Source organism: Phoenix dactylifera, chromosome 1 (assembly GCF_051530095.1).
Source record: "Phoenix dactylifera cultivar Ajwa chromosome 1, Ajwa_hap1_PhDact_Kaust_v1.1, whole genome shotgun sequence".
Taxonomy (NCBI): domain Eukaryota; kingdom Viridiplantae; phylum Streptophyta; class Magnoliopsida; order Arecales; family Arecaceae; genus Phoenix; species Phoenix dactylifera.
The window spans coordinates 68,322,645-68,342,626 of record NC_143190.1 but is presented as its reverse complement, the minus strand read 5'-3'; the positions used below and the strand labels follow the sequence as shown (position 1 = coordinate 68,342,626).

The 19,982-nt window shown below is 37.3% G+C and overlaps 1 protein-coding gene across 3 annotated transcripts; it reads left to right on the top strand.

The window, feature by feature from the left end:
- Positions 1-423: 423 nt before the first annotated feature.
- Positions 424-19,646, top strand: LOC103696269 (myosin-17-like). 3 transcript variants are annotated; one of them, XM_008777832.6, is made up of 39 exons: positions 424-702; positions 3,174-3,302; positions 5,247-5,390; positions 5,482-5,627; positions 5,708-5,864; positions 5,992-6,050; positions 6,240-6,399; positions 6,490-6,639; positions 6,749-6,885; positions 7,001-7,147; positions 7,271-7,372; positions 7,485-7,542; positions 7,623-7,724; positions 11,877-11,914; positions 12,425-12,551; positions 12,635-12,805; positions 13,115-13,246; positions 13,359-13,468; positions 13,576-13,636; positions 14,048-14,225; positions 14,427-14,632; positions 14,808-14,927; positions 15,023-15,121; positions 15,267-15,488; positions 15,825-15,964; positions 16,169-16,286; positions 16,379-16,429; positions 16,527-16,607; positions 16,748-16,918; positions 17,147-17,299; positions 17,404-17,610; positions 17,753-17,893; positions 17,970-18,040; positions 18,146-18,245; positions 18,357-18,413; positions 18,503-18,559; positions 18,664-18,744; positions 18,882-18,964; positions 19,065-19,646. In XM_008777832.6, exons 1-39 carry the CDS (start codon positions 700-702, stop codon positions 19,186-19,188), a joined length of 4,593 nt encoding a protein of 1,530 aa, XP_008776054.4. In that variant the 5' UTR covers positions 424-699; the 3' UTR covers positions 19,189-19,646. The 3 variants fall into 3 exon arrangements, with proteins under 3 accessions (XP_008776054.4, XP_088566888.2, XP_088566891.2); XM_088710762.2 differs by lacking the exon at positions 424-702 and having other exon boundaries at positions 3,162-3,302; XM_088710765.2 differs by lacking the exons at positions 424-702; positions 3,174-3,302; positions 5,247-5,390; ... (2 more) ...; positions 5,992-6,050; positions 6,240-6,399 and having other exon boundaries at positions 6,526-6,664.
- Positions 19,647-19,982: the final 336 nt, after the last annotated feature.

Genomic DNA, 19,982 nt, shown 5'->3' with positions numbered 1-19,982 from the left:
GCACAGAAAGAGGCAATGTTGGTCCACCCTCTTCATATTGCTCTACCAACCACACTTTCGCACAAGACTGATGAATTGAGCCATAATATGACCTGTGAACTCTAGCATTTTTCTATTACAAGATATCACCAAGTAGATGATATCTCTTGCTTGTCCGACCCATCAACTGGGCCACGGCCCACCCAAACCATGGAATGAAGAGGGCGTCCGATTTTAAAGCCACGTAGGGGTATTCTCGTCATTCCGTGACCCAAGACCCGACCGTAGCGAGAAGCGCGTATACGGAAGGGGCAATATGGTCTCCACGTCTTTGTCTCAGGTATTATTATTATTATTATATACATTATTAAAAAAAATACTGTCCGAACGCCGACTCAGAGCACATTTTCGTCATTTATTTAATTAGAGCTATTATTTAGAATTACCATGTCCCATTTTAACGGCAGCGGCAGCAGACCACGAAGCCTCTCTTCTTTTCTGACGACCCACCCCGAAACCTAGAGAGAGAAACAGCGACTCGAAGATAGGGAGAGAAAGAGAGCGACGCGGAGAGAAGTGAGGAGAGGCTAAGGGGAAAAGCCTCGGAATCCTCCAAGAACGATCCCCCCTCTCCTCCAGGACTTCGTAGATCGTCGCGTCGAAAGAGAGGCGGTTCTCCTCCGTCTCCGATCTGATCGCCCGTTATCTGTCGGATGATCTATGGTACGGAACCTGAATCCCTTTTCGCGTTGTGTCTGAAATCTTATTCGGTCTTGTTTCTGTTATTGGGCCTTAATTTCATATTGTGTTATCTGTTTCTTGATTTCGTGTGCTCTTCGTCGAAATAGAAGGTCGCCATGATTCTAGGGATTCGGGTTGCGATTTATATGGTGCAAGGGCTAATTGGGGATTGAAAAGTGATATGTAGGGGGCGAGGCGGCGGATTATTTGGGATCGGACGATTGGACCATGAGTGGTTTCTTGATATTTTAATGTTGTTATGATGATACGATGGCTGATGTTAATGCTGCGGATTTTTGGGTTTTGTCGATGGTCGGGCATTTTGACATTAGTTTGCAGAAGGGCTTTTCAGATTGATTATCAAGAGGATCACTTGCTAATTCTTGAATTGCCTGGGAATAGATCCACCCCCTGCAAAATGAAATGAGAAGTAAAGCTAGAGTGAGGTTTTCTTTGCCAGCTAAGACATGCAATAACTAAAGCTGGAGTTGGGTTGGATTTTTCTAATTGATTTCATCCTTTTAGAAGCTTTGATATCCCTTGATACACCATACGAGAAGTTTCAATTAAGGGAGTAGCAGACAATGTAGTGAGATGAGACGATATTGCCCTCAGTCTATTTGTGGTTTTACAGATCACGCTGCGTCTTGCCCTTTCATTCATACATCAATACTCGCCAAGCCTTTCACCAAACCATAGAGGAACTTAAATCCTACTAGTAATTCATTTTAGCAAGCGGGCATGGCTCCAGACGTTAAGAAGCTCATCAATTAGGGTTGTGAACATGCCATGAAGTCCTACATGTCTCCCTGTTTCTATCACCAAAATCCAGGGAAATGTTAGAGTCCATATGCAAATGTACCTAATAGAGCCTAATTACCAATTTTTCCCTGTGGCAATAACAACATGTGAGGTGCTTTCCTAGGACCACAAATGATCCAGACTTCCCAAAAGGAATTCAAAGATTTCTTGTATATGCTAGAAAGATCATATCGGAGTCCCACCAGTAAGGAAGGTATGCAACAAATAAATAATGAAACTTTCCTCATCTTCTCAGTTTTGACATATCTGATGATCACATCAGGAGACCAAATATCCTGTACAAGATTGAGGAATGAGGCAGTTTTACTTGGTCTTCTCTTTGTAAGATGCTTTTCACAGGGAAGACTGCTAAACCATGGCATTCCTATGTATTTCTGGAAAGCTTCTGGGGCCAAGGCCTTCTGTCTGAACAAAAAATTAGCACTGGGCGAGGTCAAGCAACTCTCTTCATGTTCTGAAACTCTTTCCTGTCCACATCTTAAATGGTGCTTACCTTTCCAAAATCTTCAGGACATTTGAAAAGTTCCTGCAGAGCAAGTAGTCTTGCTTAATCACTCTATCCAGAGATACCCAGTCCATAACCATTCATAACAAATCGTAGCACAAATAACTTGCGTTAATAGCGAGCATGGCAGACATAAGTTTTTAAATGCCTTATAGAAAAATACCCTTTATAGTAGGAGATCAAGGGAAGGAGGATGATGACTGCTTTCTCCTAGTCATTGCAACATGCAATAAGGTGGTCCCATTGCCTGGTTGAACAGCATATTAAGACAAAAAAAAGAGTAAATATAACCAGTAACCCATACTTGCCACTAACATGTTAAATGTGGTTATCATGATAGTTAAAGATTGTATGATTTGAGTGGATAATCATGATTTTGGGCCCGATTAACGTAGTGCTGCACACCTGGTAATACATCATGTACAATATGCATAACCAGTATACAAAATATTATACAGATGGACTAAAATGCATGCATGACATGCATGTCGAGTGCAAGAATACCAGAAAAAGTACGTCATGATTTTAAAGTTTTCTTAGCTGGCATGACATCAAATTCAAAACAGTACTCAACAATATGTGAAGATATTGTCAATGTTCTATTGTTCATGGCCATATTATATTCTAGCATGCTTCTTTTGTTATGAAAATTAACATGATTCATGGTACAGTGCACACAGTCAATGGGCCTATCACATCTAACAACTCATATGCTAGAATTTTTTTTTTTTTCAATTATGTGATTTAGATTTTTTTAGAAAAACTTATTATGAAATTCAAAAAAATCACTAGAAGTTAATTTTGAGTATGTTGTGACTTTATTAGATGTGCTGTTATATGCTCCAGACTACGTTTTTGTACACTAAATTACGCAGTAATAGTACCGGAGCTTGGTTATTACTTGATATGCAATTGATTAGCAACACTTTTACAGATGCAGTTGATTTGCATTTTGCAAGCAAGAACAAAATTTGGAAAAATATCATATAATGAAAACACCTACAATCTGAACCCTTTTCTTTATCAACGAAATCAGGTCTTATATCTAGCTTAGAGGTTGTATATTACAGGAGTTCTAACATGCTATGTATTTTATACTTATTGTGGTTTGTACATGCTTTTGCAGGCAGCCTCAGTTAACATTATTGTAGGTTCCCATGTATGGATTGAAGATCCCATTTTAGCCTGGATAGATGGGGAGGTTTTTCAGATCAATGGTAGTGAGGTCCATGTGCGTACTTCCAATGGAAAAACGGTATGTATGCAAACTATAGACCTGTTAATTTTGGTTGCTACTCTATGAACAACCTCCTCAAAATCCTTGTAGATTACTATCGTCCAATCTACAAAACTTTTTAATTGTGCTTTCTTATGTCAGCAGCAGAAGTACTTTGTCTTAATTAAATATAATTTAGCCGGTGTTTTACTAAAGTCAAAGCAATAGGATTTTTATTCTTTAATGATGTACCTTGCTGCTTTGTAGGTTTACTCCTCTAGCAATCTATCTACTGTTTTACTGGCTGTCTAATATATTTTCTTTTTCAATTCTCCTACTGTAATATATTGCTGTCATAATTATGAGATGAAGATTTAAGTGATGCATATTCGTTAGAGGGAGCATCATACCTTCTGCCTCCTACTTCCATGCCATTTCATGTTCCCTCATATTTCAGTTGGTGCTGCAAACTGATGATAGGTGTGTTAGATGTTTCAAGTGGGTCTCACCTGAATTTCAAGTAAATGAATGGCTGTGATCTACAAAACATGCAAATCCTTGCTAGAGGTTGAGTGGGAGTATGGAGTGATTGGGCGGACATCTGCTGTCTCAAGTCAGAATGGAGGGGTTAAACAGCACGCCTGTGATCACTACATTAGGGAGAGATTATAAGAATCTTCTTCTTCTTCCAAAAAATTGTAGATTTGGTCCATCTATCATGTTCTCCCATTCTTCATAGGGTTGATTGAAAGTATTGGAGCTGAGAATGTGCCAAGATAGCAGATGTAGCCTATTTAGAGCCAGTCAATATCTCAGTCTATTTTTAGATAAATTGTAAAATACCATCAGAAAGATATGATAAACAACAAAGTCACATAAAATTTGTTATTGGGTGTAGTGATTCTTGCACATAATCAAATCCTTTGAACTTCAAAATAAATTTTGGTTATAACTTATAACAATTAAAAGATAAAGAGAAGACTTCTTGAGGAAGATAACAAATCCTTAGAGAGGTAAGAGAGTTGAGGATTAGATGGTCTCTTTTTAATTTGATTTCATTTACTATAGAACATTCCGTGGCCATTTCCGAATGAAAATTATGATAGAATACCATCTATTTTTTAATTTTTTCATGTTTGTTAGTTTAAAATTTACTCTACAAATGTTTTTTCCTGTCACACAAAGTTTGTTATTGGGTTTAATTATTCTTGCACATAATCAAACCCTTTGAACTTTAAAATAAATTTTGGTTATAACAATAAAAAGATAAAGAGAAGACTTATTTAATTTCATTTACCATAGAACAACCCATGGCCATTTCATCATTTTGTTCCAAATGAAAATTATCCTAGAATACCATCTATTTTTTCATTTTTTCATGTTTGTTAGTTTAAATTTGATCTACAAATTCTTTCTTGTTTTTTTAAAATGTATTTATTGCATAACTGCAATATTCAGTGCGTATTGAAAAGATATCCTGTCTCCCTGAGGATTCCACAAATCATTTGTATCATTATTTCCTCGTTTATCATGGTTCAGTATAGCAAATATCTTCATGTTTTCTCGAAAAAATGAATCTTCATTTAATTATAGTCTTAAACAATTCTCTACTTTTTCTGAGGTAAACCGTTGTAATTTTTTTGTCGTCCTCAATCCTCTCTTATAATGTTTTAATCTCACAAAATATTATTTCTCCATAATCTTTTCCTATCATGAGATTTTGGAAATTTGCAAAAAAATGTTCAACTTTGACAGTCCACAAGTTGACAATTAGATGGATGACTGCGAATATAGAAGGAAAATATCGAAGGATTATCTTGGAAGAAAAAAGGGAAAGAAATGAGATATATAATGAGATCGTGACCTATAGCTGATTGGTGTTTAAATTTCTTTTTTGAATTGGTATAATCAGTAATCGTATCATTGAAATCTTTGCAAAATTTATGGTTAGTGAGGTTATTCCTGGTTAATATTTGCATACAGGTTGTTGCAAATTTATCGAAGGTGTTTCCCAGGGATACAGAAGCTCCACCTGGAGGTGTGGATGACATGACAAAATTATCATATTTGCACGAACCTGGTGTACTGCAGAATCTGGCTGCCCGTTATGAACTCAATGAAATATATGTAAGCTGTTTATCATGTCTTTCATACAATGTTAAAGTCATTGACTGGAAAAAAGGATTGTTCGTGACACTAGGTTCTCTTGCATTCTCAGACATACACTGGCAATATACTGATTGCAATAAACCCCTTTCAAAGGCTGCCTCATCTTTATGACACTCACATGATGGAACAGTATAAAGGAGCAGCATTTGGGGAGCTAAGCCCTCATGTTTTTGCAGTTGCAGATGTTGCTTACAGGTGATGTTCCATATCTTTTTTTTTCCCCACAAGTGGTTGTATCTAAGTGGGTTCTGATCTGGATTTTTCAAATAAAAAAGGGCAATGATAAATGAAGGAAAAAGCAACTCCATTTTGGTCAGTGGAGAAAGTGGTGCTGGTAAAACTGAGACAACAAAGATGCTCATGAGATATCTGGCATACTTGGGTGGACGATCTGGAGTAGAAGGAAGGACTGTTGAACAACAAGTATTGGAAGTAAGTTGGAAAAAGTTGTCCCATGAAATTCAGTTTTTTCCCACAACATTTCGTTTTCTTCCCATCACTTCCAACAAATGGCATTTAAGGTTCAGCCTGGATTAATGCTTTCTCATTCTAAATTCAGTCTAATCCAGTTCTTGAAGCTTTTGGGAATGCCAAAACCATTAGAAACAACAACTCAAGGTAAGTTTTTGTTAAATGTGTTCTTGTCAACAGTGACATGCTCTTAAATGTCCATTCAAGGTTTAAAACAGATAGTTCTATTAGTGGAAAATTGTAGCAAATTATTTCTCCTGTTTGTTACTAGATAATTGTTAATTCCAATCGGCTAATTGTGCTCTTCTCATCTCTGTGCATTAAATTGTGTTCAAGTCGGTTTGGTAAGTTCGTCGAGATTCAATTTGACAAAAGTGGAAGGATATCAGGTGCTGCTATCAGAACCTACTTGCTTGAAAGGTCTCGTGTCTGCCAAATCAACGATCCCGAGAGAAATTACCATTGCTTTTACCTTCTTTGTGCGGCCCCACCTGAGGTCTCTATTCTCTAATTCCATATCTATTGTACATTTTAATTGTACTTGTGGAATAATTTGAGGAATATGACAGTATTATCAAACTGGCAGGATATTGCAAAGTATAAGCTGGGAAATCCTAGATCATTCCATTATCTTAATCAGTCTAATTGCTTCGAGTTGGATGGGGTTAATGATTCTCATGAATATCTAGCAACTAGAAGGGCCATGGATATAGTTGGAATCAGCGAGCAAGAACAGGCATGCAATATGAGTTGTTTTCAAGGCATAAAGCTGTGCAAATATTGAGTACACTTTATTCTATTGCTTAATAGTAATATTATTGTCTTAATAATGTAACTGTCTTCAGGAGGCAATATTCAGGGTTGTAGCTGCGATACTACATCTTGGAAATATAGAATTTGCAAAAGGGCCAGAGATAGATTCATCCGTAATTAAGGATGAGAAGTCAAGGTTCCATCTCAACATGACAGCTGAACTGCTGGTGTATGTCCAAGTTCTTTTGTTCTGTTAATTTGAAATATTTGAAATTACTTTACCAAATTTAATGTTGATGAATTATCAATTTAACAAACTTCCATAATTAAATGCTCAATGGCAGATGTGATGCCAAAGGTTTGGAAGATGCACTAATTAAACGTGTGATGGTAACACCAGAAGAAGTTATTACAAGAAGTCTTGATCCTTCTTCAGCAATTGTCAGCAGGGATGGTCTAGCAAAAACGTTATACTCCCGCCTATTTGATTGGTATGAACCAAGAATCTTATCTGTTATCTGAGAAGTTTTTTGGAAGATTTCTCATTATTTCAGAGTTTCTTATTACTATTTTTGTAAATGATATTATTTTATGACTGATTATAATATCTGCAGGCTGGTAGATAAAATCAATGTATCTATTGGGCAGGACCCAAACTCAAAGTCACTGATTGGAGTTCTTGATATCTATGGTTTTGAAAGTTTCAAATGTAATAGGTAAGCCATCTACAGAGAAATGCAAGTGCATGTGCAGTATGTGTTCTGAGAAACTATTAATCATTAGCCTTGATTTTTGTAAACCTAAATTAATGCATTTTGTGGGAAACAGTTTTGAACAATTCTGCATCAATTTTACAAATGAAAAGCTGCAACAACATTTCAACCAGGTTTTCCTGAAATCCTGACCTTAATTTTCAGGCAGCTTTTCTTACAATTTTATTTTTAACAAATGATGTTGTCCTTGCAGCATGTCTTTAAAATGGAGCAGGAGGAGTATACCAAGGAGGAGATTAACTGGAGCTACATTGAGTTTGTTGATAACCAAGATGTGCTGGACCTAATTGAGAAGGTGCATTTTTTCCTTCTCTTGACATATGGTAGCCAGATTACTTAAGTCTGCCCTAGGAGCACTCCATTATTTAATTTAATCATAAGATTGGCCTTTTACACTATGCTTTTGAAGAAAGATGGATGGGAGATTGGTGAAGCATTGATGTAATAGTTTATATATAGAACAAGTGTTCTAAAATTTCAGTTTGGACGGTGTTTGGAATCAAGGTCCGTCGAATCGATTCCGGGATCCGTACCGGTCGGCGCCCGGTACGGTTCAGTACCGGTTCGGGCTGAGTCGAATCGACTGAACCGGTAGGGCGTGTCAGTTCACGAACTGACACACCCTATTCTTTTTGTAGTTTTCTCTTTTCGAACTTTTTCTATGAATTTAAGTTTAATGTGATGTTTTTTTTGATGTTTTCTTGATTTTTTTGATTTTTTTTGATGTTTTTTGATATATCAGTGATTTCGGTTTATTCTAGATGATGCATCTTATTGCTTTAAAAAGAAACAAATCATAAAATGAACAACATAAAATATTTTCAAATCAAGATACAATCAATTACATACTTTTAAAGTGCAACATACATACTGATATCTAAAATCAGATCGAGTGGCGATGCCTCTCGTAGATATCCGGATCATTAGTATAATCAGGAGGCACATCAACACACATTTTTAACCAAGCGGCGTTGTAGTTTTGTATGTTCATCCCATGAGAAGCGCGCTGGGTTATAAGCACTCTCGGATCTCTCGCTGAAGCTTTGACTCTAAGAGGTGTCCTCTAATTGATAATACAACTGTAAAGGGCTCATCCGAATATGCTGGCAGCAAAATCTGACCCGTAAGATGCTCTAGGCTGCATAGGGTAGTAGTCACCGAAAAATGCCTCAAACGCACCATATCCATATCCATATCTATATGGGTCATAGGCTGCTTGTGACTGCGGATAATAGGATCCGGTATACGGCTCGAAACCTGATACATCTATGGATCCTACTCCATTTCTTCCATGGCCAACAGATTCATGACCACCAGAACTGTCATTGCTGCTGCTCCAGGACTCTTCGACCCTCTCTATTAGGGCTGCAGATGCCTTTTGTTTTTCTTTTTTGGTCTGCTGGGCAGCTGCCTTCTTGCCTTTCGTGCCCCTCTGTTTGGTTATATAGCCCTTCTGATCGAGTCAACCGGGTAGCATAGTGGTCTTGTCTAATCATCTCTTGATCATATCTTTGAGAGGATGTCTCGAACAGAGTCATGTGGTGACTGGCTTTCCTGTGGCTGTGACTGATTAGCTGTAGGAATGCGTGGAATGTTGCGCTCAGCTCATTGCCCTGCATCGACCCTAGTCTCGTTGGCTACAAAGCTGGCCGGTTGTGGAGGTGATTCTGGCTTGTCAAGCTTTCGCTCATGCTGTTGGTTCACAAGCCATCCGATCATAGGATCATCCTCATCATCAACGAAAGCATTATGGATCGGATCTGTATATTTGTGCTCCACTTCCTTTTGAATGCACTTCAGCCTCAACTTCAGATTGTAGTGAATATATATAAGGTCGTTGAGGCGCTTCTGTGTCAAATGGTTCCTTCGCTTGCTGTGGATGAGGGCAAAGGTGGACTAGTTGCACTCATAGTTACTCGAGGAGACCGTCTGGGAGAAGATCCACATAGCTACCTGCCTAAGATTTCTCGCGGACAGTCCAAAATGAATCTACTATTCAGCTGCAAAAACATTGAAAAACATAGATATAAGATAATACCATATTAGTAACCATCCAATACCAACTAAATGTCCTCTTGATGCGTAACATACCTGGATTCATATTTGTCTTGCTTACAACAGTTGCCCACACTTCAAAGCTGTCGCCGCCCTATCTAAATAATTTGGTCTGTAAAAAAGAACCGTGTTGTATTATGTTAAATAATACAAGATACCAGGTAACTTACATATGCCACTTAAGTTAAGTAATCTCTTCTAGACATAGGGCCGCGACTTCTGGATCAAGCTCCATCTTGTATATGATATTACATAGAGCGGCCAGAAGTTCGTCATCCATACTAATTTCAGTTATGCTGTACTAGAACCGAGGGTTCAGAGAGTATGTTACACACAGAGGAGACCGTCTTAGCAAAGTTGTACAAGTACACGAACAGTCTAATTTTCAATGTTCTTGCTTACTTACTAGATGCAAGTCCCTACCCATTTGGTAGTTCCACCACTGCTTAATGATGTCTCTAAATACGTTTCTGATTTTACAGTTCTTTTATTTTTATTTATTTTTTTTTAAAAATATTTTTTTAATCTAAAAATATATTTATAATTTTTAAAAATTATCTATAATTCAAAAATTAAAATTTTTATGTTAGCATGTGCATCGTCCATAGATCTACAACATATACAAAAATCAAGCCCAAATCGAAAAATTTGGCATAATCTCCTCTTTTTTGTAATATTTGAGCTATTTTTTCAAGTCACCCCCTCCCGAAAAGGAAGAAAGGAGATAGGGAAGAGGAAGCACACCTTATTTAGCCTTGGCTTTTCCTTCTGATAGCATTAATCAGTGTTGTTTGTGGAGTTTTTGGAAAGGGGAAGTCTTGGCTCTGTGTGGACTGACCGTTGGGAAGGCCTTCTCGGGCCTTCCCCTTCGGTGATGTTTGACTTTTAAAGCCAGCGGCCACACTATGGCGGCCGGGCTGTGACAATAATGCCACGGTGCTTGACTCGGTGCAAACCGATTGGTTCGCACCGAGTCCACCGTGAACCAGACGGAACCGTCCGGTTCTAGCCCAAAAATGACCGGTTCCGGTTTTTATAGAGCGAACTGACCCGGTTTGGCACCTGATCGGTTTGGTACTGCATGAACCGGGCGGTACAACACGATTTGGCAGACCTTGTTTGGAATAGCTGTGGACAAGAACTTAGCAGTCTCATATTGGACAATGTTTTACACAGAAGTTAATGAAATCGTGCAGGCTAATTTCAACAAAGTCCTTCAATAAAATATATTTTTGATTAATGCAAAAAAGGCAATATAACGCATGAAATTATTTACGAATAATTTCACTTGTGGAGATATATTTGAAATACTGCAAAAATCAATTAGGCTCTAAAATTTCATGTTATCTTATCAACCACCTGTATTTCTTTGAACAGTTAGCAAGAGCCACCAATCATTTATTTCGCTGATGGGCAAAATGAATATCATATCAATCATCAATATGATCCATGTTTATTTTGTGTTCATAACTGTTAAGTTTCAAATAAATTGAAAGGATGTGTGTTCATAACTGTTAAGTTTCAAATAAATTGAAAGGATGTATAGTGAATGCATATGTTGGGTTTTGTAAAATCAATTGCTTCTAACAAACAATAAAAGCAATCTAATTCCATAATGTAACACTTTGATGAGGTTGACATGCATCATCATCATCCTGATCAGCACAATAATCTTGACACTTGTAAAGGTGGACATAACAACATATTAAGTTCCTGGGCCCAGGGATACACACATTAATTGGTCAGCTGTGCATGGTAGGGCATCTATGTAACCTGCCCTTGCCATTATTAAGATAGAGTTTTGGTTATAATCGCCATGAGTATAATGTCCACAAGTTCTGTTGTAATAGTGCAGATCGTTACCTATTGAGGTAACACCAGAGTGAATTTGTGGGTATTCATTTCTGTTCATGACATAATTAAAACTAAAAACTGCCCTATGGTTAGATAGCTAGAAATATGCCCATCTAGGTAAAGCCACCATAAATGGAATCATCCCTAAGGCTACAATCATCACCATTTAAGCACCTGTCACCATTGTGATCATCACCATTTTTAACCACTGTGGTTTAACATGTAGTTCGTATCTGGCAATCTTGCTACTGTATCCACTGGATATGGCAGTTTGGAGTATGTTAGATGCGATATAGGAATCAAGTTTCACCATATTTAGCAAACATAAGCATCCTGAAACTCCTTTTCCAAGATGCTCCTACAAAGTTCCTGTTCCATGAATCTTTAGGGTGTTTTGTTTTATTTCTGGCATTATCCAAGCCCCTGGATTAACTTATCAATTCTATTATGATACATATTTATCTGCATGCATATTTTATGGATCCAACTTATGATTCAGTGATAATAACAAAGCTTCTACTTTTCTCTTTTTGTGCAGAAACCTGGTGGAATCATTGCACTTCTTGATGAAGCCTGGTAAGTGGCTGGTGTTTTACCTCTGCTAGTCTCCACCATAACTGTTCTTGTTAAGGCCTGATATAAAGCTTTTGGAGTCTAGTGGTTACTTAACAAGGTCTCAGTGCCAATGTTCATGGGTTCAAATCCCATTCAGGCCAATTTTACCCCTTTTTGTGAGTCCTTTTGTCATATTGACTTGTTCCCGGTTATTACTTGAGTTTGTTGATTTGTTATCTCGAGTCATTCTTGACTCATTCATGCCTTCACGTGCATGATCCGGGCTGCATGTATGGAAGGGTGTTAAGGCCTGATATATGTTAGTGACCTCTTCCCTAACAGCTTAATCTTTTGGGGTCTAGTGGTTGGCAAACGCTTCTTAGCTTTGCATAGTGCTGACATTTAAATTTCAAAGCAATCCTTGAATTCTTATTCTCCCAAATATACATGCTTTGCAATGTCTGTTGTGGACATATGTTATTCTTTGCAGTATGTAACCCTGCTTATCTTGTGTTATGATGTGCCAATCAGCATGTTTCCCAAGTCAACACACGAAACGTTTGCTCAGAAATTGTATCAAATGTTTAAAAACAACAAGCGGTTCAGCAAACCAAAGCTTTCTCGTACTGATTTTACCATTTCCCATTATGCAGGGGAGGTATGTGTTGTGCTCAAAAGATCTTGTTCTTTCACATGAACTGTTTTCGTCTTTCCTTCATAATCTCTTTATGCTCTGTGCAGGTATCATATCAAGCCAATCAATTTCTAGATAAAAACAAAGACTATGTGGTGGCAGAACACCAGGATTTACTGAATGCATCTAACTGTCCTTTTGTAGCGGGTTTATTTCCGCCACTTCCTGAGGAGACATCAAAATCTTCCAAATTTTCCTCCATTGGGTCACGCTTTAAAGTAAGATAGACTTCATATGTTATTTATTTTTTATTATAATCTCCTTGGAGATAAGTTCTCTCGTACTATTTATCCTGAAAATGAAAATACTTGAAGCATTATCTTTTTGTCGTCTTAGAATTTCATATGCCTCTTTAATATTTTTATTATTTCATATTTTTATTTAGTTTAGTATCTATGCTGAATATGTATCTATACATGTTATAAATGAAATGTTTATGCTTGACTATTGAAAATGACAATATTTGATCTGATTAGCTACTAATTATTTTATTCATTTTTGGACTGACGGTTGTAAATAAATTTCAGCTGCAACTTCAATCTCTCATGGAGACCTTAAGCTCTACAGAACCTCATTACATCAGATGTGTGAAGCCAAATAATCTCCTTAAACCTGCTATTTTTGAGAACTTCAACATTATCCATCAGCTTCGCTGTGGAGTAAGCAACTGACTTTATTCTCATTATGCCTTATACATTCTACATCTTTCTCTACAAGCTTTTCATTATCTAAAATCGTTTTCCTTTTGTATACATATTTTCATACTTGTAGGGTGTTCTTGAAGCAATTAGGATCAGCTGTGCTGGATATCCAACTAGAAGAACTTTTTATGAATTTCTTCATCGTTTTGGTGTTCTTGCCCCAGAAGTTTTGGAAGGAAAGTAAGTCCTATGTAATTTGAAACATGCATTCTTGGTGCAGTTTTCCAGTACTTAATTATGCTTAAATTTCAGCTGTATATCAACTCAGTGTTTTTGTTACTGTTCAGCTGTGATGACAAAGTTGCGTGCCTAAAAATTTTGGATAAAATGGGACTCAAAGGTTACCAAGTAAGTTACTTGCTATCAAATTGCATCGACTGGTACTGATTTCTATTATATCTTTCATATAAGTGGCTTGTGAATTATTTAAGTAACTTGAGTACAATGAAGAAAGTAAGACAGAACATATCACTTTATCGAATGGATAAAGGGATTACTTTGCTCCAGCTTATCCCTGTATGCATTGAATACTTTGAAATGACATCTTAAATCGAGTAATCTAATTCTGCATGCCTAAAAGGAACCACTTGGTCTTCCGTTTATTTTGTTTCTTCTAATAAATGTATTTTTACTCTGTTATATTTTGTGATTTATATTAATATCCTACTGCCCTTGTTTTTTAGTCATTTTTTCTTGCAAGTTATATTGTTATTTCAAATGCCAATTTCTTGCATTTCATGACATGGTTGGCTTTGGCAGATAGGAAAGGCCAAGGTGTTTCTGAGAGCTGGCCAGATGGCTGAATTGGATGCTAGAAGAGCTGAGGTACTAGGAAGAGCTGCCAGAACTATTCAGAGACAGATTCGTACACATATTGCTCGCAAGGAATTCCTTATGCTGCGTAAAGCTGCTATTCATTTGCAAGCTCGTTGGAGAGGTATACTCCTAATTTAGATTAAAAAAATGCAAATACAGTGTGATGGTTGCTTTACACTACCCTAAAGTATATGCCTCTGTATGCTGCATGGCTGTCTTCCTATTGAAAGTGCCATAATGCAATTAATTATTTCTGGTCTGCATGGTCTATGGTCAATATGTTAAATTACCATTTTTTCTTCTATTTTTTTGTTAATTGCAGGAAAATTGGCTTGTAAGTTGTATGAGCACATGAGACGGGAAGCTGCAGCACTGAAAATTCAGAAAAATTTGCGTCGGTATTTTGCCAGGAAATCTTATACAACACTTAGATCATCTGCAATCACATTGCAGACAGGCTCCAGGGCAATGGCTGCTCGTAAGGAATTTAGATTCAAAAAGCAAACCAAAGCAGCAATTCTTATCCAGGTGTGTTTTCTTTCAGTACCAAGATGTTGCTATTTTTCACTATTAATGAATGGTTTCACTCTTTTCTCCATATCTGCTGTTTTCTTTTTATCTTTCTATGAATGGTTTTGCATCTTGAATTCACTTGCCCTCACAATGAAGCCTCTGTTGCTGAATCTTTTCCTTATGGATGCAGGCTCAATGGCGTTGTCACAGAGATTATTCATACTACAAAAATCTGTGGACAGCAACACTTACTTATCAGTGTGCTTGGAGACAAAGACTTGCAAGGAGAGAGCTCAGAAAGCTCCGAATGGTTTTGTCTAATTCCTGTCTCTTTTCACTTTTGAGATGCATTTATGTTTTGTAATGAGGCTTAAATCTGAACTATTTTTATTTGAATGTATCCAGGCTGCAAGAGAAACAGGAGCCCTCAAAGAGGCAAAAGACAAACTTGAAAAGCGTGTGGAGGAATTGACATGGCGTTTGCAGTTGGAGAAACGATTAAGAGTAACTACTGTGTCTTATTTTTCCTGTTGTTCAATCTCATGCTCTAGACAGATGTGCCTTCTGCATTACTTCATCAAACATGTCCATTTTCTGTCCATGCAGAATATGATCTTGAAATTTAATCATGTTTGGTTCCAATATGCAGACTGATCTAGAGGAGACAAAAGCACAAGAAATTGCTAAGCTGCAGGATATGTTGCATGAGATGCAGCTGCAGCTAGAAGAAGCAAGCTCCACGCTCACCAGGGAACGAGAGGCTGCTCGAAAGGCTATTGAAGAAGCACCGCCAGTAATCAAGGAAACCCCTGTCTTAGTTCAGGACACAGAAAAGATTGATTCATTGACTGCTGAAGTTGAACACCTGAAGGTAGGATCACTGACTTCTGTGCTAGCGATTCATAGTTTTATGCATGAGAGTACGTGAGTAAAATCAGAAATTTAATAGAAAAGTAATCAACTAAATCATGTAGATGTAGGCCGAGGTAGCCTGATAATTACTTTGTTAGATGACAAGCAAATATATATGTGGTATGAAATGAATTTAGCTAACTAGTGGAGAGCCATTTTTTAGCTTATTCACATGAACCTTTGACTAACTTGTTAGATGTGTATTTATTGAATTACTTGATATATCAGATTTGTAGCTAATTAGTTGAAAGAAAACATGGTGACCTTGCTTTTCCTCCTTTATCTATGATTGCAGGCCTTGTTGCTAACAGAAAGTCAGGCAACTGATGCAGCCAAGAAAGCACACTTTGAAGCTCAAGAAAGGAATAATGAACTAGCTAAGAAAGTTGAAGATGCTGAGACAAAAGCCGATCAGCTCCAAGAAACTGTTCAAAGGTTCTAATTATGATAAGAACTGAGTTGTTTGTCAGTTTTATCTCCGTTACACAATTAATATGATGGAAATTTGACAGTTGAATGCTTTAGAGTTTTAGTTCTATCCAATATTAGGAGTCAGCAAACTTTAGTTACAAATCTATAAGCTAAAACTTCCTATCAACTTTGTGTGGTAACTTGTCAACTTTCCTTCCATACATGCAGACTTGAAGAGAAAGTATCCAATCTGGAGTCAGAGAATCAAGTACTTCGTCAACAGGCACTTTCCATTTCACCAACTGGCAGGGCATTGGCTGCACGTCCAAAAACAACTATCTTGCAGGTGCTTGTCGCATCATTTGTGGTCTCTTTTTTGATATCCTTCTTTCTAGTTCTTGCTTGTATATGCTTGTTTTTTATGTTGTGTCTTATCAGAGAACTCCGGAGAATGGGAATATTCCAAATGGTGAAACTAAACTTGCATTGGTAGGTGCAATATTGTCCTTTGGATGCAATTGTGGTTTGTTGATCAAGTTAATTGACAGACTTTTGGGTTCTTTCCCATCCATAAAAATAATTTTAGGATTTGAGTCCTGCCTTACCTAATCCGAAGGATCTTGAGAGTGAGGAGAAACCACAGAAGTCACTGAATGAAAAGCAACAGGTATGTTTTTTTTTTTCCTTTTCTGATATAACTTGCTGTATCACTCAGAGATAGTGCCGTAAATGTTCCATATATTCGTCATGACAATGTACTTCCATTTCTCTCACCAATTTCTCATCACTGTAACCTTTTTTCTACAGGAAAACCAGGACTTGCTGATTAAGTGCATCTCTCAAGACCTAGGGTTCACTGGGGGCAGACCTATTGCTGCTTGCCTCATATACAAATGTCTTCTTCATTGGAGATCATTTGAAGTTGAAAGGACTAGCGTTTTTGACCGTATCATTCAAACGATAAGCTCAGCCATAGAGGTATTGTATAATCTTTGCTTTTTGCTGAGGCTTGTAATCTTTCATGTTCCATAGGTTGAATAAGAAAAGAAAAATTTCAACCTTTGGGGTAAAATGTGAGACAGGCGTATGTACGTACTAAACCAGTCACTCTCCTGCATCAGAGTCATATTGGTCAATTTTTATCTCATGTCATATTTTGTACTAATTTTGCAAATTACTGAAATTTGTTTTGCCGTTTATTTCAAGGCCCAGGATAACAATGATATATTAGCCTATTGGTTATCCAACTCATCTACATTATTGTTGCTCCTGCAACGAACATTGAAAGCAAGTGGAGCAGCCAGCTTGACTCCACAGAGGCGGAGAACATCAGCTTCTTTGTTTGGGAGAATGTCTCAAGTAAGAAACAAAATTTTTCTTTTCCATATATCAATTCATTTCCCTTTGAGTTTCTCTTCATAACAGTTTTCATCATTCATTTTAAAATTTTCCACTTATTTTAGGGTATCCGGGCCTCTCCTCAAAGTGCTGGGTTTCCTTTTCTTAATAGTCGTCTGATTGGTGGATTAAATGACTTGCGCCAAGTTGAAGCCAAATATCCTGCCCTGCTTTTTAAGCAACAGCTTACAGCTTTCCTCGAAAAAATTTATGGAATGATAAGAGACAATTTGAAGAAAGAGATATCCCCACTACTTGGTTTGTGTATCCAGGTACTATTAGAACTTTCTAAATTGTTTGAAAAATAAAACAATGAAAATTGCTGCACTTCACAATTCCCAGCAACTAATTTCTTGCCAGTCTTTCTCAAATAGTTTTGCTTGGCATGTTTGTTAAAATTCTGCTAAATGTCAGGCTCCTCGAACATCTCGTGCAAGCTTAGTGAAAGGATCGCGCTCTCAAGCAAATGCCATAGCCCAGCAAGCTTTGATTGCACACTGGCAAAGCATTGTGAAAAGCTTAACCAACTACTTGAAAACACTGAGAGCCAATTATGTATGTTTCAGAGTAGTAAATGTCTTCGTTTATCTTTGTGAATATTTTCACCTTCTCATGTTTGCCGACTTTACAGGTTCCCCCATTCTTAGTGCGCAAGGTTTTTACCCAGACATTTTCATTTATCAATGTTCAACTATTTAACAGGTATATCTTAATTTCTACTCAGCATTGGTTGTCCCTATGCTGTTAAACTCATGCGATAAGATATAAAGGAGTAATTTCTCCTTTTCCTTTCTTACTCTTCTGTAGCCTTCTTCTTCGGCGCGAGTGCTGTTCATTTAGCAACGGTGAATATGTCAAAGCAGGATTGGCTGAGCTAGAACACTGGTGCTATGATGCAACTGAAGAGGTGATCATCTGTCTTGTTGTCTTTCTCCCTCTTTTTTAAGTAAACATCTGAAGTGTATTTTCATAGAGAGAACATTAATTAAGAGCTTTGCTAAAATTTATTTGCATACAGTATGCAGGTTCAGCTTGGGATGAGTTGAAGCATATTAGGCAGGCTGTCGGATTCTTGGTACATTTCCTTTAAATATTGAAACACGGTCTGCTGTTCATTATTAATTTTTTTGAGCAATTATCGTATCCAACTCTTTCCAACTTCAGGTCATACATCAAAAGCCCAAGAAGACATTAAAGGAGATAACCAATGACCTATGCCCAGTGCGGATCATTCCATTTATCCTTTTCATATGTTCTTGTCTCATTTATTTGTTCAGCTGTAATCCTTATATTTAACTACAATCTGTATCTTACTCTGTTTTCAGGTGCTTAGCATACAACAGTTATACAGAATCAGTACAATGTATTGGGATGACAAATATGGCACACATAGTGTTTCTTCAGATGTAAGTGTAGTTGATTGGCGTACTCTTTGATTCATGTTCTGTTTATACTTCAGTAGCAATCCTGAGTGGAGAGGAGCTTGACTTCTTAAGCCAAGTGTTTCTGTCTGATGATAATCAAGTTCCCTAAATTTTTGTAGGTTATTTCAAGTATGAGAGTCATGATGACCGAGGACTCAAATAATGCTGTAGGCAGCTCTTTCTTGTTGGATGATGATTCTAGGTGAACTTTTTCACCAAATCTATGCAGAAAATGTTCCAAGTTTAGTAGCTCCAAGAATTTCTTAATGAGACATGCTTCCTCTTTATATTTCTTAATGCAGCATACCATTTACAGTGGATGACATCTCCAAGTCAATGACAGAGATAGATATAGCAGATGTTGATCCACCACCTTTGATTCGTGAGAACTCAGGCTTTGCTTTCTTGCAACAGAGAAAGGAATAATGATCCTTTCTTGGGTCCTTTTTTCTCTCCTCCCATGCATCTTTTAGGCTTTCTCCACCATTCCCCGTAACCTGTGCATAAATATCAACCTCATCTTCATCATGTAAATACAATATCATTCTATTCCTACAAAATCAGTTGGTCAGCCCAGGGTAGTTGGTAGATCTTCTTTTCTAGTATTTGAATTTGATTGATTGAATTTTTTCATATATATATTTTTTCATGTGTGAGGTGTATTTAGAGGCAGCAAGCCACTATTCCGACTCTGGGCTGGTATTGAAAATGCCCGGGGTATACTATAGTCACTCCAAAGGGTTCCACAGTTACAAGTTGTGATTTGACTATTACTGTGTGTATACTTTGTAAGTTATGAAAGGAGCAACGGAGGCACCATCTTGGGGCTTATATCTGTTGTATGTCACAACTATTGTAATGTAATGCATTATTCTTTCTGTTAAGAGTCTTCTGAATCTAGGTTTTGTATATTATGATTAGACAGCAGTTTCAGCTGGATCTCTAGAGCCACAAAACCATGGATTCAATTTGCTGCTACTTTGTGGCCGAACAAAAATAAAATATCTACTTGGTGTGATTGCATGTCTTGTTCAGGATGATATTGGATGGTTATCAGAAAACCAAATTGCAGGCTTGAAGTGTTTGGATGTGTTCTTAAATTTACAAAACCCCAGAAATAAAGCTTTGACTTTGATGTTATATCGTTAAAGCTGAAAGGGAAGATTACATAACTTGGCCCTTAGCTTCTTTCTAGAATCCTAGTTTCCTAGCATGTGTGC